This window comes from Equus asinus, chromosome 16, assembly GCF_041296235.1.
Source record: "Equus asinus isolate D_3611 breed Donkey chromosome 16, EquAss-T2T_v2, whole genome shotgun sequence".
In the NCBI taxonomy this organism is placed as follows: domain Eukaryota; kingdom Metazoa; phylum Chordata; class Mammalia; order Perissodactyla; family Equidae; genus Equus; species Equus asinus.
In genome coordinates, this window is record NC_091805.1 from 51,185,514 (window position 1) to 51,212,858 (window position 27,345).

General features: G+C 40.7%; 1 protein-coding gene across 12 annotated transcripts in view; it reads left to right on the plus strand.

The window, feature by feature from the left end:
* The window catches only part of PDE4DIP (phosphodiesterase 4D interacting protein), a 199,106-nt gene that overhangs the window by 42,509 nt on the left and 129,252 nt on the right, over positions 1-27,345 (plus strand). For 9 of the 12 annotated variants that reach the window (XR_011494951.1, XR_011494952.1, XM_044749317.2 and 6 more), the window contains exon 1: positions 18,527-18,894. Coding sequence is in view for 10 of the 12 variants with exons in the window: in XM_044749317.2 (XP_044605252.2) it covers positions 18,754-18,894 (141 nt within the window). In the remaining 2 variants the exon portion in view is untranslated. Of the gene's footprint in view, positions 1-1,918; positions 2,071-18,526; positions 18,895-27,345 lie in introns of those variants that run through there. The other 3 variants (XM_044749294.2, XM_044749306.2, XM_070487170.1) reach the window with 1 other exon arrangement.

Here is a 27,345-nt window from a genome sequence, read left to right on the forward strand (position 1 = left end):
AGGAGGAGGCATGATATATTCAAGGAACTAAAGAAGAAAGCCAGTAGCCAGCGTGCTCAGGGTTTAGTTGGGAAGCCAGAGGTGGGACAAGGAGCTGGTAAAGTAAGCAGGGGCAATACAAAGCCATTAGAAGTAGGTTTTTGGGGCCGGCCCTGTGGCCGAGTGGTTGAGTTCGCGCACTCCGTTTCCCCGGCCAGGGTTTCACCAGTTTGGATCCTGGGCACAGACCTAGCCCCACTCATCAAGCCATGCTGAGGTGGCATCCCACATGGCACAACTAGAAGGACTCACAACTAAAATATACAACTATGTACTGAGGGGCTTTGGGGAGAAGGAAAAATAAAAAATAAAATCTTTCAAAAAAAAAAAAAAAGGCTCATTGTTTCCTCTGTCAGCCAAGAAAAGATGTGTTCTTCTGTATTCTCTACCTGTGTCTACAAACTTGAGCCCACCTCAGTTTGAGGTCCTCTGTGTACTATGCTTGAGAAAGCTCTGATGTTTTCCTCTTTCACAATGTTTCTTCTCAAAGGCGCGCAGAGGCTTAAGTAGCAGCTTAGCCTGTGCTAGCTTCTCTGGGGCAGTGCTTCCTTTGATCAGTGGAATGGTCCTGTCTCTGCCCCTTTGCCTGTTTTCCCCTGACTCTTGGGCCTGTTACAATCCCCTTTGCTGCTAAAATAACATAGCGTTAGCATACCCTTAGGAAGGTTGAGTGGAAAGAACATAGAATTGGTTCTGTCACTCTTTAACAATGTAGTCTTGGACACGCAAACTTCTGAACCTTTATTTACTTGTTAGTAAAATAGTTTTAATAATCACATCAGTCTGTTTCCCTGGTTACAATAACTTTATAAATGAAATGTTTCATGTGAAACTATTTTGTAACCTGGAAAGCCTGCTAAGATGTTGGTTGTCACAATAATGGTTATTATTTCTAAATGATAACCTGAGAGATTCTCTATAGAGAGATTTTTAGAAATACTTTTTAGCTAGTAACTTGATTTAAAAAAAAAAAAAAGAGGCTATTTCTGTTATCTTTAGTCACATGATGAACCGCTGTAACACTTAGTGGCTTAAAACGAGGTCAGCAAACTGCAGCCCAAGGGCCAAATGCCAATTCTTATAATTAAAGTTTTGTTGCAGCATAGTCATGCTCATTTACATATTTTAGTGTCTGCTTTGAGCTACAAGGAGAGGGTTGAGCAGTTGTGATAGAGATGATATGGCCTAAAAACCTAAAATATTTATTATCTGACCCTTGAAGAAAAAGTTTGTGCACCCAGGGCTTAAAACACAATGGTCCATTATTTCTCACAATCCTGTGCGTTGGCAAACTGGGCATTTCTTCTCCTGGTCTCACTTGGGATCACTCAACTAGCTGCAATCCTCTGACAGCTTGCCTGGGGCTGAGGGTCCGAGAAAGCTTTACTCAAGTGTCTGGAAATTGGTGACTGGCTGTCAGCTGGGACATCTGCCCCCTGCACTTGGCCTTTCCTCCTCTAGGAGGGTAGACTGGGCTGCCTCACAGCCTGGTGGTCTAAGGGTTCTAAAGGCGAGAATAGAAATGCAAGGCCTTTCAAGGCCTAGTCTCTGGAACTCATACTGTGACATTTTCCTTATATTCTCTTATTGAAAGCAAGTCACTAGGCCAACCCAGATTCAAGGGGTGGAGAAATAGACTCTACTTCTTGATGGAGAAGCAGGAACATCAAATTACAGAGGGGTGTGGACATAAACTAGTGTGTTTCACTGAACACCATTATTAATATGATCTACCACAGGCTCCTTCAGGTGAACTGTTTCTATGTGGCCTAGAATTGGTTTGCATTTTTCAGAAGCCAAATTCTGCTAGACTGTGCACGTTGGAATGATCATAATGCACCATTATATAAAATTTTTGGTTGTTCTGTTTCACTGGCAGCTTTTCTTAGCGACACTAAAGATCGAGGCCCTCCAGCGCAGTCGCAGACCTGGAGAAGTGGTGAGAAGGTCCCCTTTGGGCAGACACCTTCCTTGAGAGCATTTGAAAAGCCCCCTCAGGTGCAGACCCAGGCTCTTCGAGACTTTGAGAAGGTAAGTCACGTGGGTGGATAATTGTTATCCCAATTAGAAGCAGTACCATGGGATAGGGGTGTCTTATAAAACTATGACCCATGGCTTAGTCTGGATTAGGGGCATTCTTATCATAATGGTGTCTCTTTTAAGAGCTTGTGTCCCAATAAGCATATGCAGTCTTAGCTATGTGCTGAGGGCTGTGGGTCATGGACAATTGCCTGTACCAATAAATCTGTCTTACCCCTTTTACCCCTGGTTTACTTCTTAGATAGATTCAGGAAGTTTAAATGACACCTTGAAAATCTGTAGCTGGACTGTAGTGAGCCCAGTTGGCTGGCATTATATTCTCTGTGGCTGGGTTGGACCACTCCAGATATCTGGGTACTGTCTGCAGTATGAGGTGGCTCAGCCACACCATTTCCATCTCAATGAGAATCTGGCATTGCTGCTCAAAACTCCTGATTCAATTCCTGAAGAGCTCTGTGTCTTGGTATGTTTATCTTTGGGTATGGCCAAGAGCCAAATTACTGATCATGTCATATAGATCCCTAGCTCCCTGTGCCCTGGATTGATCCCAGGACATCTTGTACAATAGAACTCATCTACTGTGTTTTATATGGCCTGGAAAGTGCACCCAGGATTTCTTAGCCCCCTGTGTACTAAAAAAGGAAACAGCTCTCTGGTGCCCCCTGGGGGTTATCCAGGAATCAGGCCACACATGAGTACTGTGTAAATATACCCTGAGATATGTGGGTTTCTTTTATTCTTAAATTGATAGCTTTTGACACAAAATTACAATATTCCATTTTTAAAAAAGGATTAACAAAGCAGTGTTGACGTCGGTTTACCCTGTCTTCCCTCAATTTGTAAATAGAAATATTTCACTAGGACCTAATGCACATCCTACCAGACATTCCCATGGACAAAGAATATGCTCCATAGAACACATGCCTGAGAACTAAACAGGCTCCTCTTGGGTTTTTGCTCAGAGTTGTCATGGATACTGTTTAAAAAAAAAAAGACACAGAGTTTGCAGGAATATTAAGTGGCTTTTGAAGACTAAACCTCTGAACAGCGGTGGTGCTGGCGGCGGGAAGAGGGGTGGGAACACCCCAGCTTCTTCCTCTTTTTTCACCTTTGGCATCTGCTGCAGCGCAGAAAGGGCGAGCAGAGCTGCAGCACTCCCCGGGGCTGCGTGGGTGCTGTCTGAAAGTCAATCTGCCTGCATGCTCCTTTGGTTGGGAGGTGGTTTGGAACATAGAAGTGAGGGGTGCCACCTCCACTGATGGACTGAATGTCGGATGCTGTGGTGGGGAGAGGGAAGACAATAGGCTGAACTGGGCAACAAGCAGAGGTCAGCAGTCTTTCAGGTGTGGAGTTCTGGGTCCTTTTCTCTTAGCATCAGGTCTAATATCGCAGATTAGGCCTGACTTCTCATTGCTGGGAGCCACTGACAGAAACCCAGCCAGGACACAGAGAAAAGCTCAGTGAGAGATATTTAAAACTCTCTCCCCTATGTGGTAAGTATAAATAAATAACCACAAGGCTGTGACACACCTTTTTGTCAGAAAAGTCATTGCCGGGGCTCATAGAAATTGTGACTTTTTCAGAGTCAGAGTTCATGCACCATGATCATACATCCTGACAGGTTATTGGTCAGAAAGATTTTGACATGCCGTGGCCATGTGTTAAGAAAAACTTCTTCTTATATGCTGTCTCAATGATCACACCTCGCCTCCCCAGCATCTCTGGGGTGACGGAGACTATAGCAGCACGTGGATGATACTAGCTAGCGCATGTTGATCACTTTCTTTGTGTCAGGTACTGTTCCAAGTGTGTGCGGTATTATCTCATTTAATGCTCACGACAACCCTGTGAAGAAGGCATGGTTATTACCCCAATTTACAACTGATGAAATAAAACCAGAAAGAGTAACAAAGGAACTTACCCAATGTCTCATAACGTGGGCCTGAAAATACTCGTTGTTTTTGTGACCTAAAATAGTGACTACTTTCTAGGTTGGGGAGCTCAGCTGGTGAAAGTTTGGTGGTCGTGGGACTGGAACCACGAGCTCCTCCTATGTAGGTGGGCACAGAGTGCAATTCTGTCTTCTCTAGATAAGCTGTAAATCCACTTTTATCTCCCAGTAGTCTCCATGCCATGCTTTTTACTCCATTAATTCTGAATTGCTTGCAATTCAAAGCTGTTTCATACTTCCGAGTCTTTGTTCCAACTGCTCCGTCTGCCTAGAATACCTTTTCTCTCCTATCCTTTACCTAGTTAAAGCCTGCTCATCCTTCAAGTTTCAGCGCAGGTGCCATTTTCTTTTTTTAGGATAGCTTCCCTGACCCTCCAGTCTCAGAATATCCACCCTGACTCTAAGCTCTTCCAGGGCAGAAACACTTCTTGCTCATCCTTTTCTAGTCTCTAGAAGCCAGCATGATGCCAGTACATAGTAAGTGCCAGACAAATGTTCATCAACTAAATTAAACTTGTTGGATCTGTATTTGTATTTCACCTGGCCTCTTTTCCTCCGGCCTCTTCTGTTGGATTTGTTTTTTCCTGGTCTCTGCTTAGTATTCACAGTAAGTTAAATGCTTCTAAGGAGTGTACGGACATATTAATTGGTTAGAATAGGAAACTGGGAAGTCAAGAAAAGTACATTTGTTTTTAACGATGAGTTTAAAGGAAGACGATTTTCCACTTAAACTGGGATGGTAAAATTATAAAAGTAAAGTAAGAGAAAGCTGCAGAGACCTTTTGAAATATTTGACAGGATTTATTAAGATCATAAGAGTAGCTAATAATAAGAGATGATATTTACTGAATGTTTTTTATACACTAGGCACTTTTCTAGACACTTAATGTATTTTATTTCAGCTATTTTTCAGTTCATTTCCCTAACTTATGAGATAGATATTCTTATTACATCCATTAGACCAGTGAAGAGACCAAGGCTCGACTAACTTGCCTAAAGCTATAAGGTCTAAAGTAACAGAACCGAGATAATGCCAGTGATTGCTGAGGTTCTTGGGGAATTGGAGCACCATTCAGAGGAGAGGTTACGTTGGTGGAATGTGTGTGGTTTGGTTTTCTACATAGAATCAAAATGGCAGATGCTACAGAAAAGCCATGGAGGGGTCGGGGTCCGTGGCTGTAAGGTCTGGAGGGAGCCTCCACTGCCCTCTCCTGTTTACACGTTTTCTAATAATGTCGTCTTTAACAAGGAAACGCCAGCAAGACCAGCTGCAGTGTTTGCCTAATTATAGTCCGAAGCCAGCTCTCCCTGGCAGTCTGGATCCAACCACAGTGAGTCAGCCTGTTGAGGCCCCACCCATCCTGGCACATTTTTCCCCTTGGATCTTGAAGCCTGTAGGGGGAAAATAAAAGTCCTGAAAGGGACTTTTCTACCTTTATGGATATTTGAGTTATCACAGTCCGGGTTTCCTGTTCTAGTTTAGATGAATCTGGGTCATGTCCCTGCTGCCTTTGGGTCCAGCAATTTCAGTGCTTTTTAAGTGTTTCTCTGAAATTACAGCCTTGGAAAATGAATGCTACCGGTGAAGTGCATTTTCATTTTTTTTTTAAAAATGGCATTTGTGCTCTCCAAACAGCAGTGCCCCAAGCATGCTGATTTTGTTTTCACTGGTGTCTTGAGACATTCAAAATTTATTAGGTGAAAAGGGAAGGAGGAGAATCTTAAACTTTCAGCAGTCATAAGCACAGGATTTTCTTCTTTTTAAACATGGCTTTTCAGAAGGATTCCGTACAGTCATTCCACAGAATTTCAGCAAAATTTTCACTCCTTAAGCAACATTGCCAAAAATATGTATCAAATCAATCATCTTTTTCTTAAGAACTATGAGTAAAAGGAATGATTCTTACTTCTGTAGAGGATATAGAGGAGTATACAAGTTACCAGTCTTAAAGAGCATGTAATCTGATTAGGGGCAGAAGAAATCTAAATTACGCAAGATTTAATTTATATAACCCCTAAGGCAACAGTGGAAGGGGTAGCACAAGATGAGAGTAATTGCCAAACAAATGTGTTTTTAAAATCTAAATATTGGGACAAAACATTTTTTCTAATTCACAAAGTTATACATACCAGCCCATGTTTGGTTATATAATTAATAAAGCAACTTTGTTAAAAAAAAAAAAAAAGGGAAATCACAGGGGCCGGCTGGGTAGCATAGTGGTTAAATTTGCGCACTCTGCTTCAGCAGCCTGGGGTTCACAGGTTCAGATCCTTTGTGCGGACCTATACACTGCTCATCAAGCCATCCTGTGGCAGCATCCCACATACAAAATAGAGGAAGATTGGCACAGACATTAGCTCAGGGCCAATCTTCCTCAAGCGAAAAGGGGAAGATTGGCAACAGATGTTAGCTCAGGGACAATCTTGCTCACCAAAAAAAAAAAAAAACTGAGATCACAAAAATTTGAAAACGCTGAAAATTCTGAAAGGTATGGTTACTCCCACGGAAAAGAGCTGTCACTGCCATGGAGAAAATGAAGCTCAAATGAGAATAATTCTTCTTCATTTTTAATTATCTCCTTTCTGTTTTCTCGTTAGAACTGTTTTCTTTTTTCCTCACTGTGTGAAGAGAAGCTCTATCTTTCTTCCTGTGGACCTTGAGGAATTTCCATTCCAATAATAAATTTTTAAAATAATAACAAAAATAATGATACCAATGTTTATTGAGTGCTTCAGTGTGCTGGGCTCTATGAGTGCGCTTGACTTGCATTATCTTATTCAGTTCTTTGAAGTTAGTGCAACCGTTATCTTCAGATACAGAGAGGGAGACGAAGCCAGGGAAAAGACTAGTGACTGCTAGAAAGTGCTAGAGCTGGGATTTCAACATAAGTGTCCTGATTCCAGGGCCTGAATTCTTAGCCACAATATTCTTATGCCTCTCTATGGACAAACCTGATCCCTGTATGCATTTGATTATTCATCCGCTCATCCACTCACTATATGGCTTCACCCTGCCTGTGTGCCAGGCCTTGTTCTAGCTGTTACATGCACGGTGTTCAAGTATGAACGTATGCAAAGATATATGTTCAAGGATGAATGTTTATTTCGGTATTCTTTATGCTAATAAAATATTAGAAATAATCTAATATCCATCAAGGTGAGGATTCATTATTTCAATTACGGTATATGCATGCAGCAGAACATCAGAGAGCAATGTACTACTGACTTGCAATGGTGTCCGTAATAACAAGCTTAGGATTAAACAACAAAACAACAACAACAATTTGACTGAATATTACATAAAATAAGATCTCGTTTTTAAGGGAGAAAAAAAATAGAAATGTCGGGAAGGATATGCACCAAAATATTGACAGTGATTATGTCTGAGTGGTGGAATTAGCTGTGATTTTTGCCTTCTTTATAACTTTCTGTATTATCTAAATTTTAATAATTTGTGTTCATTTTAGTCATCTAATCATTCAACAAATGTTTCTAGATCTCTTACTATATACAAGATAATGTCTCAAACACTGAAAATACAATAGTGAATAAGCAAATATGGTTCCTGCCGTCATAGAGTTTACAGATTCACCAATTAGAACAGATTGGACTCATTATTATGATGAAAGTAAAGGGTGCTGCACAGTATAGCTGGGACTCCTAACTCAGGCTGAGGGGGTAGGAGGATTCAGGGAAAGTTTCCTAGAGGAAACTATGTCTAACCAGGGACTTGAAGGAGGAATAGGAATTAGCCACTCATATGGGCTGGGAGTAGGAGAATGAAGAATGTTCCTTACAAAGGAAACAGCATGAATCAAGATTCAGATTAAAGAAAGAACCATAGTAAGTTAATATGTCTTAGAGCATGGGTACAAGGAATGTGGAGAAGAGTTGAGACTGGAGAAAAAGAGAGAGAGAGAAGCCAGCATATGGGGCCTTGCAAGTTACATAAAGGTTTTTAAAATTTTACAGGAGCTCATAGGCGAATGGCTGAAAGCTTTTAAACAGGGAGGTAATATGATCAGATTTTTCTTTTAGAAACATCCCTTTGGCTTCAGTATGGACTCTGGATTGGAGGAGTCAAGTCTAAGCAGCGAGGAGGCTGCTGCAGCGTTCCAGGCAAAGGTAGGTAGGGCTGATAGTATAGGAGTGAGAGACAGGGAGAGATAAAATACAAAGAGATTCCAGAAGCAGAAGTGACAGGGCCAAGCTATTGACTGGATGTAGAACCAGTGAGGGAGAAGAAGCCCAAAGATGATCTACATTGCTCCAGTCCCATCCCAGGCTGGGATGTCACCCATTGTGAACTTCCAGAGTACCTTGCACTTTCCCTTTAATCGCATGAGTTACTTGTTCAAAGTCTGGCTTTTCTGTTAGAATCTGAGCTCCATGATAGTAGGGACAGGGTTTCTCTCGTTCACTAATAGATATAGCGATAGCGGAGTGCCTACTACATTGTAGGCATGCCTATTTTCTTCTTTGTTGTGTTTTGAATGAATAAATGTGAAGCTTTCTTGCTTGAACCGCTACTAGGTGGTGCCATCCACAGAGAAAGGGAACAACTGGTACAGGCACGTGCAGTACTTTTATGGCCGTTTATACACTAGCAACAAAAACCAAAAACCGGTAATGTGATTTTCACTTTTGGAAGAAAAATAAGTAGATCCTTTCTGCTCTTAAAGAACTCTAAATCTAATTGGTGAGACAGTCAAACAGATAGCCCCAATAATAAGGGTAGGTACACAATGCTGTGGAAGCACTCAGGAGGGGCCCTCACCAGGGTTTAGGCTCAGATAGGCTTCCTTTAGTAGGTAATATCTAAATCAAGTCCTTAGGGGCAAGTTGGAGATAGTTAAGTCGGAGCTGAGTGGGAGGTGAAGAGGAATGACATTCCAGGCTATCGCTGCTACCCGTGAAAAGTCCTGGAGGAGCAGAGAGCACAGTGAGTTCAGAGATAGAAGGCTTTTTGTCATGACTGGAGCACTAGAGTGTGGACTGAGGTTCAAGTTGGCTGCGTCTCCCCTATCCACCCCCTACTCCTGGTCAAAGCCTTATTGTTGCAGCCATGGTCGCCCATGGTATCATTGTGAACTCTTAGCTCTTATGCTTGGAGAAAGTCCTAACTGGACCTTTGAAATCACCTTCTTTCCTAGAGAAGGATGGAGAAAGGATTATTGAAAATCCAGAAAAATAGGTGAGGCCATAAATTGCTATGTGCCCCCCTGAATACTAGAAGCTCAGCAGATAATCTTCCTGGGTTGAACCAATTGTGAACAAACAGCACCAAGTCTGCTGGTGTTGGTTGGGCCAAACTCATGGTGAATCTAATTTGGAGACTATGAGTCCTTGGGAGTTCCCAGCATCAATGCAGTTCAACTGTTGTTTCTACCATGGAGCTCATGTAACCGTCTCTGACAGCACTATTTCTGGCTGGGCCATTTATTTTTGGTGTCCAGGGAAGTTGTTATTTGTTTTGTTTTGTTTTTATATGGTTCACAGTGCTCTGATATGATGATGACGATGACACCTTGTTATTCCAGGATTGGGGGTGGTGTGGGTGTGTATCTATGGTGGGGGAAGGCAGCAGGAACGTCATCTAAATCCTATCCTTTATCCACACGGTGATGCTGCCTAAGATGGGGTTTATTTATCAACTTGATGTAATAGCTCTGTTGTTAGCTCTTCTGTCATCAGTCCAGTTATTTCAAGAAAAGGCTGTGTAGAGGATAGATATCAATATGCTTCTGAGTTTTAGGGGAGAAAATGGAATGACATTAATATTTCAGCGTTTAAAAGACTCTCGAACTTCAGGAATTATGTTGGAATTTCAGAAACAGAGTTTCAGAAGAAAGATTTATTTATTGTGCAACCCAAGAGGAAAAATCCGGGTCTTTGTAGAATTTGCCATATGCTTTCTGATGCAGGCTTCAACAGTTAACTTTTGGAACGCTGGGCAGAAACCCTGTGTGGAAGTTGTGTTAATGAGTGGAAGACCAAGTTGATTGACTTTGACTGACGTTTCCTTGTTAGAACAGTCTGCAAAAGTTGTGCATATTCCTCAGGAGAGCCTAATGAGTATGTTTTTCCTGTGTCAAAATATAGAGTGGATCATATGTTTTCTTTGTTTAATCTGAGGATTTTAACGAAGCTTTTTAACTTGCCAAAACATAGAATCCCGTGAGGATTTATATACAGAATGTTTAGAAATGATCAGTCTGAATGATTTGCTTTTAACTGAATTGAATTGAAGTTTGATCTTTATCATAAAAAAATCCTTTGTAAAAGGCAAAGGACTGGGCAAGTTACTTCTCCTAGCTTGGGTTTCTTTCTTCTTTTTAAAATAACAGCTTTATTGAAATATAATTTACATACTATAAAATTCATCCTTTTAAAGTGTACAGTTCCATGGTTTTAGTATATTCACTAAAGTGTATATTTAAATTCATTTACATGAATTTACATTTATGTAAATATACATTCATGTGAAATAGTAATAGTAAATAGTAAATTCAGTAAATTGTTGTGCAGCAATTACCACTATCTAGTTACAGAACATTTTCATCACCCCAAAGAAACCTCATACCATTAGCAGTCACTCCTCGTTCTCCCTCCCCCAGCGCCTGGAAACCACTCATCTACTTTCTTTCTCCATGGATTTGCCTTTTCTGGACATTTCATATAAACGGAATCATACAATGTGTGACTTTTTGTGCCTAGCTTCTTTCGCATTAGTATGTTTTCAAGATTCATCCATGTTGTCACATGCATCAGTATGTCATTCCTTTTTACGGATGAATAATATCCTACAGTATGGATATACTAAACTTTGATGAACTCCATTCATCAGTTGATGGAGATTTGGCATGTTCCTACTTTTTGATTATTATGAATAATGCTTCTATAAACATTCACATGCAAGATTTTTGTGGACGTATGTTTTCAGTTTTCTTGGGTGCATAACTAGGAGTGGAATTGCTGGATCATATGGTAACTCTGTTTAACCTTTTGGTTATTTATCTTGAAAGCTATATTTTATATAGGTTCAGGTGGTCAGATCCTCCAGGGTCCCAAGGAAGATTATTTATAGTGAAGGTTACTTTTTGAAAAGATCCAGGGACCTAAGGTAGAAGTAGAAGTACGTAATCAGTCACAAGGGAATCCCAAGTTCACAGGAGTCCCCTACTGTCATGATTAAGGCCCTGAGGAGTATGCAATATGGGTCGGACTCTTGGATGCTGTAGTCTGTGCTCCTCCACTTTCTAAATGAGCCACTCAGCTAACTTCTGGATGTCTCACTTTCCTCTACAGTAATGGGGATAATAATATGTAACCTGCTTACCTCACAAGATAGAATGAAACAATATATGTGCAAGTGCTTTGTAATTGTCAAGTCCTAGCAGGTGATTGTTGTTGTAAGGACAGTGTAACTGTATCCAATTAATTTTGTAATACAAGTCCAAGTCATTAAAACAGCCAGGAGTTAAACTGTTATTCCTGCAATTTAGATTTTATCAGAAAAGCCTAGGGACTCCCAGACGCATAGATGTATTATAAATAAAATATTTATATGTGGGGAAAAAACCCTCCTCGCCCTCCTCCCTGCCCCACCCCTTCCTGTCTACCCCTGTCCTCCAATCCAAAATAAATTAGGTTCCTGGGTTGGATTCCACTGGATGCTAAAGAGCAGGAAATACTTTCCAGCTGCTTATGTGCCCTTCCCATACAGCTGTTTTGAAAATATGACAGTTAGCAAAGTTAGAGGTTAAATCGTCTATTGGGGATCATCCTTGGGTCCCAGTCATCATTGCTGCTTTTGTCTTGAAAATATGACATCCTTTATGCTCACTAATCTCCTTTTCCTCTTCCTGCACAAAGCAGCTGACTCCCACTACCTTTTAGGGCTCTGCTATAGGAAAGCTGGTGGGGTGTTCTGAGATTCTTCAAAAGCGGTAGCTCTCGTCGGTGCTGCCTTTAGTAGTCTTGTTTCTGTGAGAAAACATGTTTCGAACACAGAATCTCAGGATAGTTTAGGATCTTAAAAGTTCTCTTGACCTAACTCCCAGCTGACGTGTGAAGACTTCTAACAATATCGCTGACAAGCTATTCTTTAGTTTTGGTTGAGTCCCTTTTGTGACAGGAGATTTACTATCTCATAATGTAAGTGCTCAATAAATATTTGACGTATGAATGTATGGCTGAGGTGTGGCAATAAGTTTATGACATCCAACTCTGCTGGAGAATTTATCCTTGTATCTAATTGGTAGCTGCCTCCCTCTAATTCCTAGTTTCCTTGCTCATAAAATAGCTTTTTAAAATTATGAGCTGTTTCACAAACAGGAATGTACAAAAAATAATAAAACACTTGTCTGTGTATCCAATATCTAAATTTTAACAAATATTATTTTCACTTTATTTGCCTCAGATTCAAAAACAAAAGTTAGCATTACAGATACAGTTGCAACCTCCTTAGCAGCCTACCCAGATCCCACTCTTCTGGCTCCTTCGCTACGGTTAATTACTATTAAGTAATTTTCCCAAAGTTACACAATCGGCAAATACCTAGGTCTCCTTAGTTCAAAAGCTTTTGCTCTCTCCACAATGCTGCACTGCCCCATCTAGATGACATGCATAATGGCGATAATATTTATTGCCTATTTGTAAATGAACAGTACAGTGTCAAGGTTACTTAAAACACTATTCTCTATTCACTATTCACTATTATTTATTAAGTTTACCATATTAAGTTGTTTAAGGATATTTTTATTTTCATGAACTGTAAAGGTATGAATTATCACAGATATCAAATTAGTAGAGCTCACGTTGCAGAAGTTTTATTATACTTGAAAAGAAGGTGTCAATTAAGATGATTAATCATTTTTAGTGGAGTGGAACTTTATTCTTGAGAGAATGGTAAGAGATTATTATGTTTTCAAGCATTTCATTATAAGAGCTCTCTGGGGGGGTCTGAATATGTTAAGCAAATGTGAAGCTGAGATTTTTTGAAAGCTGACTTTACAGTTGGTTATGTTAATGGGGCATGACATACAACAGCTGGGTTGTAATCCTCCTACTATTGTTGGCATTGATTGAGTCCTTATTAAAGTCTTATTTCCAGTCTAGACTAATACATTAAGAACTGGTGGGAAAAAGAAATTAAGGAAAGAGCAGGGGAGAGCTATTAACATTTGGAAAAATATTTTGAGAGAAGAGTAAAGATTTTGGATGTACTATATAAAAAAGAACAAAGACGGAAACCCTGTGCCTTGCTCAAGAACCTTCAGTGTTTCTTTGTTTCCTAAGCAATACAGAGCCTGTCAAAACATATAGGCATGGGAGCTGCCCCCAGAAGGTCTAGTGTGCAGCCCAGTATGTGCATATTTGTTTGTTAAAGCTATAAAAACCAAACGAGTAAAACAAAACATAAGCAAAAAACAAACCAAACAGTCTTCTTAGTAAGCAGTTCCTGGCCCTCCCCTGCGGCCTTTCTCCTCACTCTTTGTCCAAATTGAGGGCCAGGATCTGCCTAGAGGAACAAACTCAGGCTCCTCACCCTGACACTCAAGATTTCCCTAAAATGGTTCATCACTCCCATCATGTCTGTTCCCCATTACAGGACAGTATGTGCCGTTTGTTTCCATCCAGTCAGCCCTCTGCACCTTTGCTCAAGTCCCACCTGCCCAGATGTCCCCGTGTCCTCCCCTTAGCCTACCCAAACTCGATTCATCTTTTAAGGGAGCTAAACACCAGTTCTCTGTGGAAACTTCCCTGACAGCCTCTCTTTCCTAATTTCTATAGTTTTTACTATTTGTACAGTTCGTATTGTCCTTTGGTTGTAATTTGTTGTATATTATTTCCCATTTGTTCAGAACTTTTATACAAAGTTCAGATTCGGCATTGAGTATAAAAATTAGTCTGTTAGAATAATTTATTTTACTTATAAAATAATCTTTTTTTTAAAGAGGAATGCCTCTAGATATGCTCTTCCTCCTAGAACAGCTGCATAATTTTGTATACAGATTGGGTTCTATTAGAATTAAACCCAGTGAGTTCCAAGTTAACAGGTTAATTATTCCTCAATTCTTTTATTCAACAAATATTTATTGAGCACCTGTTATGTACCAGGTACGATTCTTGGTACTGATGATGTAGCAGTGAACACAACAGGCAAAACTCCTGGCTTTCTCATGGAGTTTACAGGCTAGTGGGGAGAGACAGACAAGAAGCAAGACAAATAAGTCAACATAATATTTTGGAAGGTGATAGTACTATAGAATAAAAAAAACAATTAAGGGAGATTGGAGTGCTGACTGAGCATAGGGTGAGTTCCAGTTTTAAATATCTAGAGAAAGCGTACCATACAGAAGGATCAACAAGCTCAAAGGCTCTGAGGAGGGAGGTGCTTGCTGTTTTTGAGAAATAGCAAGGAGAAACTGTGGCTACAGCAGAGTGTGTAAGGGAGAGTAGTAGGAAGAAAGTAAAAGAGAGGGCAATGAGAGAGCTCCAGATTATGTAGGGCCTTAGGCCTTATGGGAGAGATCAGCAGGAGTTCCATTTCAGGTATCACGAGTATGAGATGTCTATAATCAAGGGGAGATTTCTACCAGGAAGTCAGATATAGATTGGAGTTCAGGAAAAAGGTCAAGATGGGCCTATAAACTTAGAAGTTTAAGTGAACAAAAATCATTTTTCTACAGTAACCATTCTAGCAAATGTAGTTTCTTTGGAGCTATTAAAACAAATCTTTCTGTATTATTGGAAAGTTATAACAATAATATAAGCAAGCTAACCCATATTTAACAAATCAAATCAGCAAAAAGTAAAATATTTATGAGATACTTATCTATTCATTAATTCAACACATATTTGGAGAGTGCTTCCTCCATACTATGCAATGAGAATACAAAGACACAGAATATGGCTTGCCAGCCCTCAAAACACTCTAGTCTGGTTGAGGTGACTGTAAACTGCATGGGTGATAGATGTTATTGGAGAGGTCTTGGTTGTTGTGGGAGCTGAAGGAGGATAGAAAGATACATAAGTCATTGACTCTTTCCTTGGGCAACTTCCAGACTAGTTGGAGAGATGTAAACACATGAAAAGTTAATGTAAGCTTTAACATGAAAAGTAGCTCTAAAAGGTGTAAATAACCTTTCAAGACAATAAAAAGCAGTATCATGAGGCAGCATGTGAACGCTTGTCGAATGTTAATATTTGCCTTAGGAGTTCAAAAGAGGAAGGAGTCTTTCTAGGCGGAGGAAGCAGGGATGTCTTTGCATGGGATTCCAACTAGGCCTTGAAAAAGAACCAGGGTGTCTTGAGGGGATGTGAGGGGTTTTCCTTTTACTAAGAGTGATGAGATGCCTGTGAAGGGTTTTAAGTAAGGGAGACAACAGGATGAGATTTCAGTTTTGAAAACTTTACTTTAGCTGTAATACAGAGAAAAGATGGCTGGAGTGAATTCTGACAGTCACGATAGAGACTGTTGCAAAGGTTTCGCTATGTGGTTTGTTGTAAGAATGGGACATTCCAGTTGAACTATCTAGCAAACGTTTGGATGTGTAGAGCTAGATCTTGGGTGAGGGGACTCAGTTGGAGACTTGGGGCTTGTTCGGGAGGCAAGAGTGATAGCCCGAAAAGTGGATAAAATCTCTAAGGGAGAAAGTGTGAAGAGAAAAAATCAGAAAGCTAACGACTAACCATCGTTTAAGCACCTGCTTGAAGGAACTGGCAAAAAAACAGAGAAAAGAGGCCACAGAGATAAGAGAACAGGGAATCGCTGGGCACAAGAAAAAATAGGCATTAATGTGTAGAAAAAGATATGTAGGTTGGATGAGAATACCCTGCATTCATATGCAATTTTACTTTGCATAAAAGTTTTAATAAATTATATTATGAAGGAATCCAAGTAGACATCAAAAGCGTGATTAAATACTAATCTAGACTCTGGCAGCCTGGTTCCCCTCGTGCAAAATGGAGGTGATAATAACTAGGTTATTCCTCTAGGAGCTTAGACCAAGAAAAGAGCCTTAAAACTCACCTAGTTTCCAACCACTTCGTTTTATAAATGAGAGCAGTTAGGCCTCCAGAGCAGTGCACTTCCAAGGTCATTCAGCTATTTAGTAACAGAACTGGGACCAGAAAAGGATCTTCTGAGTTTTACTTTAGACTTTTCTCTTCCTGTCTCTAAGCCTAAATGAAAATAATTTATTCTCAGAGCACAGATTTAATGAAAATAGCTAAATGAATTTTAAGCATTGACAAATAGAAATGGCAAGCAATAGGATATATTGGAGTATATGAGGAAGTCATCCGGTGTAAACCTAATTCGGCCTGACTTTGTTTTTTCCAAAAGGGCCTGACCATGGCCGTTGAGCGTGCCTTGTATATCAGCTTTAAACATTTACTACGGCAAGAACAAAGGCCCTTGAGATAAAGGTACAACTTCCCCCCACATTGGCATTTCCTTAAGGATAAGCATCTTTCCTTAGGCCAGGAACTGATTGCTGTGCTCACCTTTGACCACCCAGCTCACCTGTGACCACTCAGCTTGAGACAACAGACCTGCCACCCTGCTGTGTTCACCGAGACAGCAGACCTACCTGCTATGTCCATCAATCGCTGTGCCGACAGAGCAGTCTCGCGACTATTGTAAAAGGGACATTTCAATCATATGTGAAACATCCTCTCTGGGGGTATATAACCACTCTGTGCACCCCACTTCTTCGGTGCCCTTTCTTCCTTGGGGAAGAAAGGCCCTGGGGCATGGTCCTCACATTTTAGCTCAGAATAAACTCACCCAAATTTTCATTTATAGATTGGTTATGGATTATTTTCGTCGACAACATGTAGATTTTTCTTTTAAATGAGGAATATTTTGTCTTAAGTCATGGTCTAGGGTAAGAAACGTGTCGCCTTACTTTAATCCAAATCTATTTGAGAGAATGCCCATTTCTAATTCTGCTCTCCTGGGGCCACTTTATTCACTCAACTTTTTCTATCTGTCAAAGCAAAGTGCAAGTTCAACTCCAGGTGAAGCTTTCTCTCATCATCCCAGTAAGAATTAAGCACTTTTTATTCTGGATTCCCATAGATTCAGTTTTTTTCAAACTTTAGAATGAAGCTTATTAGTGGGTCATGAAATCAATTCAGTGGGTCACTCACAGAAAGAGAAATGGAATGGATGATATCTAAGTGTATCACCATGGTGATGGTAATATCACTTTGTGAAACTTCCACTTCAGTTATGTGTGTGTGTGTATGTGTGTGTACTGGATTGCAGTATAAAATGTAAAAAGTTGAATAACACAAGCTTGGAGGATTGTAGTGTAAAACACATACCTATGTGTGTATAGCCACTTAGCTCTTTGAGGGTTGGGACTGTCTTCATCTTTATATTTCTCAAACCCACCATACTACCTCAGGAGATAGTGATTGGAATTATTATGTAGAGTTAAGAAAGAATTAGATGAAGGGAGAGCAGAAGAATTGGGGAGGAATAATTGAGTACTTGGGAATTAAGTGTAAAGTTTTTAGTCTCCCTTACATTAGATGTTAATGTTAATTTTTTTTGAACCTAGTATTATTCCAGCCGAGAACCTATGTTTGGTGTCTGTGCTGTGGGGTTGTCTCCCAGTCACCTTCAATGTCCCGTGTGGTGTGGTATAAATAATACTTCCTGCTAATGTTGCACCTGTCATTCAAGAGTCTTAAATTGCTTTCGGAGCAGGATCTGGTGATGAGTGCCCGGCTCCACTTGGCAGGTGCCGGAGTTAAGAACCAGTGACTGGCTGAAATCTCTGGGCTCCAGGCTGACGCCTCCCTCTCTCTTTCCCTCATCCCTTGCGGAGAGGAGCCTGTGACCCTGCCTCTTTGTGAGCTTGTGTGACTGGTAAACAGAGTTTGCAAAGATTCTACTGAACTCTAAGATTCACTCTTTCTTTTAGGGGTGGCTGTAGTGTGTATGAGGGGAGGTGCTTGGTAATAAAACCTATTTATTTTACTGCCTCAGGGACTGAAAATTCCAGGGAGGAAAATGGGGAAGGAACTGATTAGAGGGGAGCGTCTGAATCCTCAAAGGAAATTAGAGACCCCTGCGGTTAGTAGTTCTTTAAGATTTGCGCCTGACAGAGAGGGGCTATTTGACATGTGGTCACCATTTTGTACACATGTGCTCTTTCCTATAACAACTTATTTCTTTCTTCTGGCCACCCTTCTTTGGATTTTATTGTGCAAATCTGCCACCAGGAACTTAAATACCCATTCACATCCCCCACCCCCTTCATTTCCTTCTCTTTTTTGCAACCTCCCCATCACCTTGAATTACTCCATTCCCTATTTCCTGGAAGCTTCTCGGGATCAGTCCTCTCTTTTTTCTGAGAATCTGTTAACTGCCTGCAGTTGGACCTGGGAGGCTCTGGGAGGGTGACAGCCGAGTCCTGGCTTGGAGTCAGGTTACACCACTTGTGTCTGAGTTCACGCAGCATGTTCCTCTGTCAGGGATTCCGCAAATATCTCCCGGAGGTAAAAAAGGAAAGTGCGCTGTGCTCCAGCACCCAGAACAGTGAGCCCAGTCCCAAGTCCCCGAGAGAGCGCCAGCCGTCAGGGCCATGTCGCAGTAGCCTCAGCAGCGTCCCAGCCGGCTCGCTTCATGTTGCCCTGCAGCTGCACCAAGTTCCTGGGGTGAGGGTGCGACTGGGCATGCTCCTCCCCATGGGTTGCCCACCATGTCTAATGGATATCGCACTCTGTCCCAGCACCTCAATGACCTGAAGAAGGAGAACTTCAGCCTCAAGCTGCGCATCTACTTCCTGGAGGAGCGCATGCAGCAGAAGTATGAGGCCAGCCGGGAGGACATCTACAAGCGGGTGAGTGCAGGGGCTATGGACTCATCGCCGGCGCGGGCTGGTGGCGGACCCACCGGAGTCATCGATATTCCAGGCTTTTGCTAGCTCTGCTCCGCTAATTAGCCAGGGAGGCGGGTTCCAGGCCCGGTCTAGTCACCTTAATGCTGTGTGACCTTGGACAACCCATTTCACCTCTTTTGTGCCTGTTTTCTACTTTCCTTCTCAGTAGAGAGAGGAAGCTGGATTAAATCAGAGGCTCTCCAACTCTGGTGTGGAATTGAACAGAACAATCACCTTGGGAGCTGGTTTAAAATGTAGATTCCATGCCTCACCCACAGGGATTCTGATTTAGTAACTGGGAGCTTCAAATTTTGCATTTTTACACAAGCCCCAGAGATGTCTCTGGAGCAAGTAGTTTCCAGATCACGTGTTCCGCTAGAGAAGTGCCCCTTCTAGCTCTGGCTCAATGGGGATGGAGAGGGATGCTCTGGAGACAAGGGCAGGGGCTGAGGACATTTCTGTTCCTTGAGAGATTTTTGTTTGCTTTTGAAGATGATTATGCAGATCAGCTTTTAGGACAGAATTTAGGCATTTCAGTCTTAGGCATAGTTCACCTTAGAATGAAGAAAAGGGTACTGATGGAATAGGAGCTGGCCTGAGGCGGGATGGGAGGGGGAATGGCAGCTTCCCTGAAAGGAAGGGCTGTCTTGCTTGATGGGTGAGTGGTTGGGGTGGGGAAGGAAGATGGAGGAGATTGGCTTAGTTGGGGGTGGGGCGAGACAGCACCTTGGTAAGAGGACATTAGGCTATGGCTTATAAGGATTAAGCTGCCTAACTGATTACCACAATATTGATTTCCTTAGCCTTCTTAGTGTCTGCACAAGCTCTGATGTAGCCTGAGTGACCTGGAGCTGGTTGCCTCTGATTTTATCAGAGATTCTCAATCTCCAGCTCTTTACACCAGAAGACTATACAAAGATTATCATTGTCTATGTGTGCTCTGTCCTGTTGAGAAGCTTGGGAAGCATTACAGGCTACTAAATATCTTGTTTCAGAGGAGTAACTGGTGTCTATGAAACCCAAATGAGTGTTTGGTAAATTCAAGTAATGTGGACAGCTAAGTCTGGGAGATTTAGCCCTATTTTCTTTCTTTCTTGAATTTCCATATTTTAACTGGAATTTTCCTGAAATTGGTCCAGAATGACCTTTCCTCTTGTATGTGGCTATATAGTGAGTGTGCCTCAGTGGGGTCGCCAGGGGTCAAGGAGGATATTGCCTAGTGAGGGTTGGTAACTCAGAGAGATGGAGAGAGGGGCAGGATGAGTGACAGTATTTGCCTCAGGGTAGGAATAGTGAATGAATTTGTTCACTACGCAGAGGGAGGAGCATTTCCTCATTAACTGTTTCCAAAGCAAGGCAGAAGGAAGGACAATTTCTTAGACAACTTGAGAGAAAGGATATTTTTAGCTTGAATCAACTGACTGCTTGAATCATCTGGTCTCACCCTCTGCTCTGCACTGGCTAAGGAGATAGTCTTCAGGGAATGCTTTGGGTGGGGTGTGAGAGGACACCATTGCTGTCCTGGAGAAGTGTGATTAAGGAGCTGGGGGGCAGTCACAGGACATTGTCATATGCAGAGGTGACAACCCTTTTGTTAGACTACTATTGTCATTAGTCCCATACAGGGAGTAGACATGGCCCTATCTCTTCCTAGTCCTAAGTGCAGAGGAGTCAGGCAGCTACTGGCATCATATGATTTGAGAGGTCTCAAGCTACTGTGTCCCCTCCTTTCCCTTCTCACCAAATCTTTGTTCAGTCCACCTGTCACATTACTCATCCCATTTGGCTATGATTATTTGGGGAACACTAAAGGCTTAGGTTAAAATGCTCTTATTATATTTTGGAAGCATAACACGCAAAGCCATTTTCAATCATTAACATCACAGTTGAAATTAGTTTATCACACTACGTAGAGATGAGGGATTAATAGAAACCACGGCAGTTCCATTTTGATGGAATGGCAAAGGATTAGAAAACGACCATATCAGGAGCCCTGGACAACTAAGGGACCAAGGCGAGTTACTTAACCTCTCTCAGCCTGTTCTAGCCCCTGTAGAACTGGCATTAAAAATAACACACAGCACCACCGGCACTGAAATTCTTTGTTGAGAGTATGGATAAATGGCAGCCATAAAGACTGAATAAGAAGTCTTATATCAAAACACATTGTAAACCTCACAGCTTCATACATATATGAGGGGATAGTAGTTACATGCCTACTAGTAGTGATAGTATGATATTTAAAAATGAGGAAGAGGTTTAGCTCTTTTAATATCACCCTGAGATATTCCCATGAATGTGTCTTAACGTTCATCCTTTTTAGTCACATTGTGATTCCACCAGGTTAGAATGATTAATTAGCAGCAATGTTGGTGAAGAGACCTTGAGAGTGACATGCCATGCATCAGATGGTAAGTCAGGTGGTTCAGATGGGTATTTAGAGCCCTGTTCTGTGACCAAACTTATCTTGATTTTTCTTTAGTTTTGGAAGGATACTTCTTTAAATATAGTAAAAACATTAAATCACATCCAACTGAGTTAGAATCTGCAATAATCTGGGTGCTGCATGCATGGTTCTCTTAAAGAAAAACACTGTTTATGAAACATATGTAATGCAGGTCTATTGTGAATAGTAATTATTTTATCATCTTATGAATTTTTGCTACGGCAGATTTTTGTTGAGATATTTGTACTTGAGTGAAAATTACGTCTTTGTGAGAGACAGTCAAGCATTTCACCATGATGGCTGCAGGGAAGGGCAGTATGGGAAACTTTAGGAGAAAAGGCCTGGAGAGAGGGTTCAATCTTTCTCTTTCCAAGTGGCAAGTCTTCCTTTAAAGACTTGATTGAGGGAGAGACTAAAACAGATATAATCCTTAATTGTAAAGGAAGCTGCAAGGATGTTTAATTGTATGAGAAGTTGTAAGATAGAGTTATGTGAAAACCTACAAGTACCAACTTCAAGCAAGTAAGTAAAAAAGGAGTTAAGAGTTTCTGTCTTTTAAGCTGTTCAGAGAACTCAGAAATAATCTTAGGACTCATACTAGTAATGGGTTAATAAAATAGTATTAAATTATACATAAAAACTGGTTCTGTGAGATTGGCTACTTTTCTGTTGACTGTTTAAGTTAAACTATCCTTTAAGCTTCAATATTTGTAAGTAATTTAAAACACACACACACACACACACACAGGAGGAGGCTGCTTACACTCAGCACAGATAAACTGAGGCATACACCTGTATGATTAAGTACCACTGCCCCCTCTTGGTAGCAAATATTAATTGTAGGTTCAGTTTTTTGGGAAGACAATTTTGAACATGTGAAGCAAGGAAAGGAAAAACCATTGCACAACATACAGCTCCTGATTCAGGAGCAAAGTAAAGTGAGAAAGTGCTGAGTGGTCCACAGCTGAGTATGGCCCACTCCTAGGGAGACTGGCTTGTTAGCATTTCTGGACTGCAGCTGCTCTGGTAAATAATTTCTGGGTGGCAACTTAGCTGACTTCCTCGTTGCTGTTGATTATCTAATCCAGCATATTCTCATGATAGCTGAGGATGCCGCCATTAGAAATACGCCTGACCATGGAATTTATGAAATCCACTGCTGTGTGGTAAACACCCAGTCCCCAAACAGCACACACAACCACCATTCACTGTGTGTTTTTCCCCATGATGACTACTCACTTGTCAAACTTGTGTGAATTTATTATCACCCAAGGCTGCTTTAAAAAAGATTTAAGCTTCCATTCTAAAAATGGAATTTAAAACCTGACAGGGCTAGATCCAATAACAAAAGCAGCAGGAGAAACTGAATGTTGTCATCCTGGACCAGATAGAGTCAATGTTTAAATATGACATATTTGATGGTAGAAGGTTAAAGTGGATCTGTCCTTTAGATGGGAATTCAAAGAGTTGTGTTCCATTCTTTTTATGGTTCTTAAACTACCTGACTTCTTTGAGCTGTGTGGTTTCTCATCTTTCAGATTGGATAACACTTTTCCTGAGCAAACTTTGAAGCTTATACATAGCATATTTCTGCTACTCGATTTTAAAAATCACGATGAACAGCCAACTGACTTTACTTGCAGTTTTCATCATTTCTACTACTCTGCTATCACTGGGTATAGTAGTTAAGAGGATGAACCAGAGAGACCTAAGATGGAATCTTGGTTCTACCACTTGCTATCTGTGTTAACTTGGGCAAATACTGTAGTTTCTCTGTGCTGAACTGGGTGTGGTAATAGCACCTATTTTATAGGGTCTGGGGGAGGAGTCAGTGAGCCAATTACTTGAAATCAGCACAATGCCTATCATATTGTAAGCCCTCAAGAAATATTTGCCATTATTGTGACAAACTGAGATGATAAAATTGTCCAGGTAAGTCCAATTACTGGACACATTTGATCTGGATGATTTTTTTATTCAAAATCAGTTTTTTTCCCCCTCAATAGTGGATTTGGGGCCATTTGTCCTATTTATCTCAATTCTCCATTTTAGTTTGCCCAGGTATAAATAACATAATATAATCTGTGTTCCTATTGCAGCAAATCTACTGTCGCCCTCAAACACAAATGTTTCTTCAAAGAGAATAAATAAGAAAGGCTGGATTTGTTAAGTTTCTTTTTTAAAAAATAAAATATTGTATTTAGTAATGGTACAACGTCCTTTGCTTTCACAAAAATTATTATTATTATCACTGTGATTGGTTATAATTCAAAATTTTTTATCTTCTTGGTTTAATACTTTGTGCTGTAGTTTGATCTGGCTCTAAATTCAGCTTGTTTTTTATTTTTAAGACCTAGCTTTTTTTAAATTGAGATATAATTGGCATATAACACTATATTCATTTCAAGTATGCAGCATGATGATCTGACATGTGCATATTATGAAAAGATCACCACAATAAGTCTAGTTAACATCTGTCACCACACATAGTTACAAATTTCCTTTCTTTTGATGGGAACTTTTAAGATCTACTCTCCTTATTAAATTCCTTTGGCTCACTGGTTAATTTTCTTTAGTCCTAGCCTGATTTCTTTAGGCTTTGGGCAATATGATGAATAATACTGTACGTGCAGACTTGCTGTGCTAAGAAGCACCCAAAAGTTCAGTGAGGTCCCAAGGAACTCCATCAGGCTGTATGAAACTCTCCTCGAGCCAATGGAAGGCTATTACAGAAGGACGAACATCTTTGAGGGATATCACAGTGTAGGGACACAAGTTTTGGACTCAATCAGAAAACCTGAATTCTGAATCTACTTTTGCCTACTGCATGTCGTTGGCCTTGGTCTCAACTTCTTTGGGCCTTAGTCTCCTGAAGTGGAGGCACGAATTCCTGCCCTGTCCTCCTCTCCATAGGTAGGCATGTTTTAATGTGTTAGATACTAAATAACTATAAAGGATTATTGCAGTCCTGTGTACCTGCAGACACATACTAGAGAGTATGCACCTTCTCAGATTATTATCTAAAGTGACCGCAGCAGCTGCTGGTGGGGTGTGGAATAGTTTCTTCTTATATGTAACAGAGGTGACTCTGCTTTTTTACAATTGGATATCTTGTTTAGATAGCTGCTCAGGTTACCCTCACCTGGCCCCGCATGTTTTACCTACATGAACTTTAAGAAATGTGTATAGTAGAGAGGGGAGAAATATAAGTAAAGAAAGAGAAGTAAGAACTACTTTGGCCAAACTATTTTTACACAGTTCCCTGGAAGCCTGGTATGAACATAGTCTGTGTGTGTTCATATCTGTGCACACTATGTGTGCTAACTCCTCATTCTCACCTTCTGAGGTCTTTGAAGCCCTGCTTGTCCATTTCCTTTTCTTTTTGGGAGTGGCAGTAGGAAGAAAGTAGAGAAACTCTATTCATTAAATAGTTGCAGCCAATATTTGTGTTCTTGGTTAAAGATTTTTTTAGGGGCTGGCCTGGTGGCATAGTGGTTAAGTTCACACACTCTGCTTTGGTGGCCTGGAGTTTGTGGGTTTGGATCCTGGGCACAGACCTACACACACATCAAGCCATGCTGTGGCAGTGACCCACATATAAAATACAGGAAGATTGCCACAGATGGTCACTCAGGGCCAGTCTTCTTCACAAAAAAAAAAAAAAAAATTAAAAAATGTAAACTTCAGACCTATTAGGATGGCTAAAAAAAAAAAAACCCAGAAAATAACATATGGTAGCCAGGATGTGGAGAAACTGGAAACACTGTATATAGCTGATTGGAAATATGAAATGGTATAGCTGCTGTGGAAAAAAGTATGGATATGCCTCAAGAAATTAAACATAGAATATTAGATGATCCAGGAATTCCACTTCTAGGTATATACCCAAAGGAAGTGAAAGCAGGGACTCGAACAGATTTTTGTACATACATTCATAGCAGCGTTATTCATAACAGCAAAAGGGTAGAAGCAACCTAAGTGTCCATTGACAGCTGAATGGATAAACAAAATGGGGTACATAGTACAATGGAATATTATGTAGCCTTCAAAAGGAAGGAAATTCTGACACATGTTACAACGTGGATGAACTTTGAGAACATTATGCTAAGTGAAGTAAACCAGTCACAAAAGGACAAATGTTATATGTTTCCACTTATGTGAGGTATCTTGGGCAGTCAAATTCATAGAGACAGAGAGTAGAGTGGTGGTTTCTAGGTACTGGGGGGAGGGGGGTGATTGGGAGTTATTGTTTAATGGGCACAATCAGTTGGGGAAAAGTTCTGGAGATGGACATTTGCACAACAATATGAATGACCTTAATGCCACCTAACGATATACTTAAAAATTGATTAAAATCGTAAATTTTATGTTATGTATAAGGAAGAAGGGAAGAAGAAATTGTTTCCTTTAAATACTTAAAACCTTTTCTTCCATCCACTGGGGAACAAATCAAAACTAAATTCTGGAGCCTGATTTAATTCTAATCCACTTTCAGTTATCCCCTTACCTATGTCTACATGATTCTGCATAAACTTATTAAAAGCCACGTCTTCTTCCTATTAGTTAAGTACATCCAGGTTTACACACTGATAGAAGTAGTATGATATACTTGAAAGGATAAGCATTCTGAATTCCTGTCTCAGATGTTTCCCTCATTTGTATTATCATCGTGGCCATTCGTTTACTCATGTTTGCACACATCATTCATTCAGTCAAGTGTCTATTGACTATCTACTATATATGAGCTACTGTGTTGGATGCTGGTAGAGAAAGATATCAACAAATAAATAAAAATGATATAATAAGGGCTACCAAAGAAGTATGTGTAACTTGCTTTATAGTACTAAGGAGAATGGCAAAATCCACCAGGAAAGGGCTTGCCAAGCATATGACATTTGAATTGAATCTTAAAAGATAATAACACAACAAAGAATGGGGAAGAGCATTTGAGGCAGAATAAAAAGTATATATAAGGGCACCGAAGCATGGAAAAGCATTGTGTGCTTGGCGGTACTTCAAGCTGTTCAGTATGGCTTGAACTAGTGGTATCGAGGACTTGTGGTGGTGGTAAGATGTGACTGGAAAGATAAGCAGAGGACAGATCATAGAGAGCTTTGGATTTATCCACTCATCCATTAATAAATAGTAATTGGGTGCCTACTATATGCCAAGTATTATGCTGGAAGTTGGGACTTTAAAGATGAATAAAACACAAGTGATAGAATGTGGTGAAAAAGCAATAATAGAGATGCACACAAAGCATAAGGGAACTCATACGGCATCTCTAACTCAACTGGATAGAGTAGATGGAAGGAAAATCTACAAAGGATTCTTTGAGGAGATGACCCCTGAGTTTTGTCTTCAAAGAGAAGTAAGCTTTAGTTAGTCAGTGGATGGTGGGGTGGAAACAAAGGGCTCTTGCCAGAAGCAAAAACCTAGAGACAAGAAACCATATGGGATGTGTGGAGAATTATAAGTGATTTTCTGTTGCTAAACTTAAGTACTGGGTATAGAATGAGGCTGAAGATTATGCAGGGCACAATCCTTTGTGCCGTTTTAAAGAGTGTAGACTTTATCCTGAGGTGATAAGGAGCCATTGATAGGCTTTAAGCAGCAGGGAACAGGCTAGATCCTTCTGGTGGGTGGGGATGATGGACTCAAGGAAGATAAGGCAGGAGGACAGACAGGCCAGACAGGAGATGATGAGGACCTAAATGAGGGCCCTGGCAATAGGAATAGAGGGGAGGGAACTGATCTGCGAAATATTTAGGAGGTAAAATATCTGTACGACTTGGTGATTGATGGGGTGGGAAGACTGAGGGAAAGCAATCAAGAAGACTGCCAAGTTCCTAGCTAAGACAAGTCACTTTTTCTGGGCCTCTGGTTCTTATGTATAAAATGGTGAGCTGGACATCTCTCCCAGCTCCAGAGTTCTATGATGTTGCAGCCTCTTTGGACTTTCACCC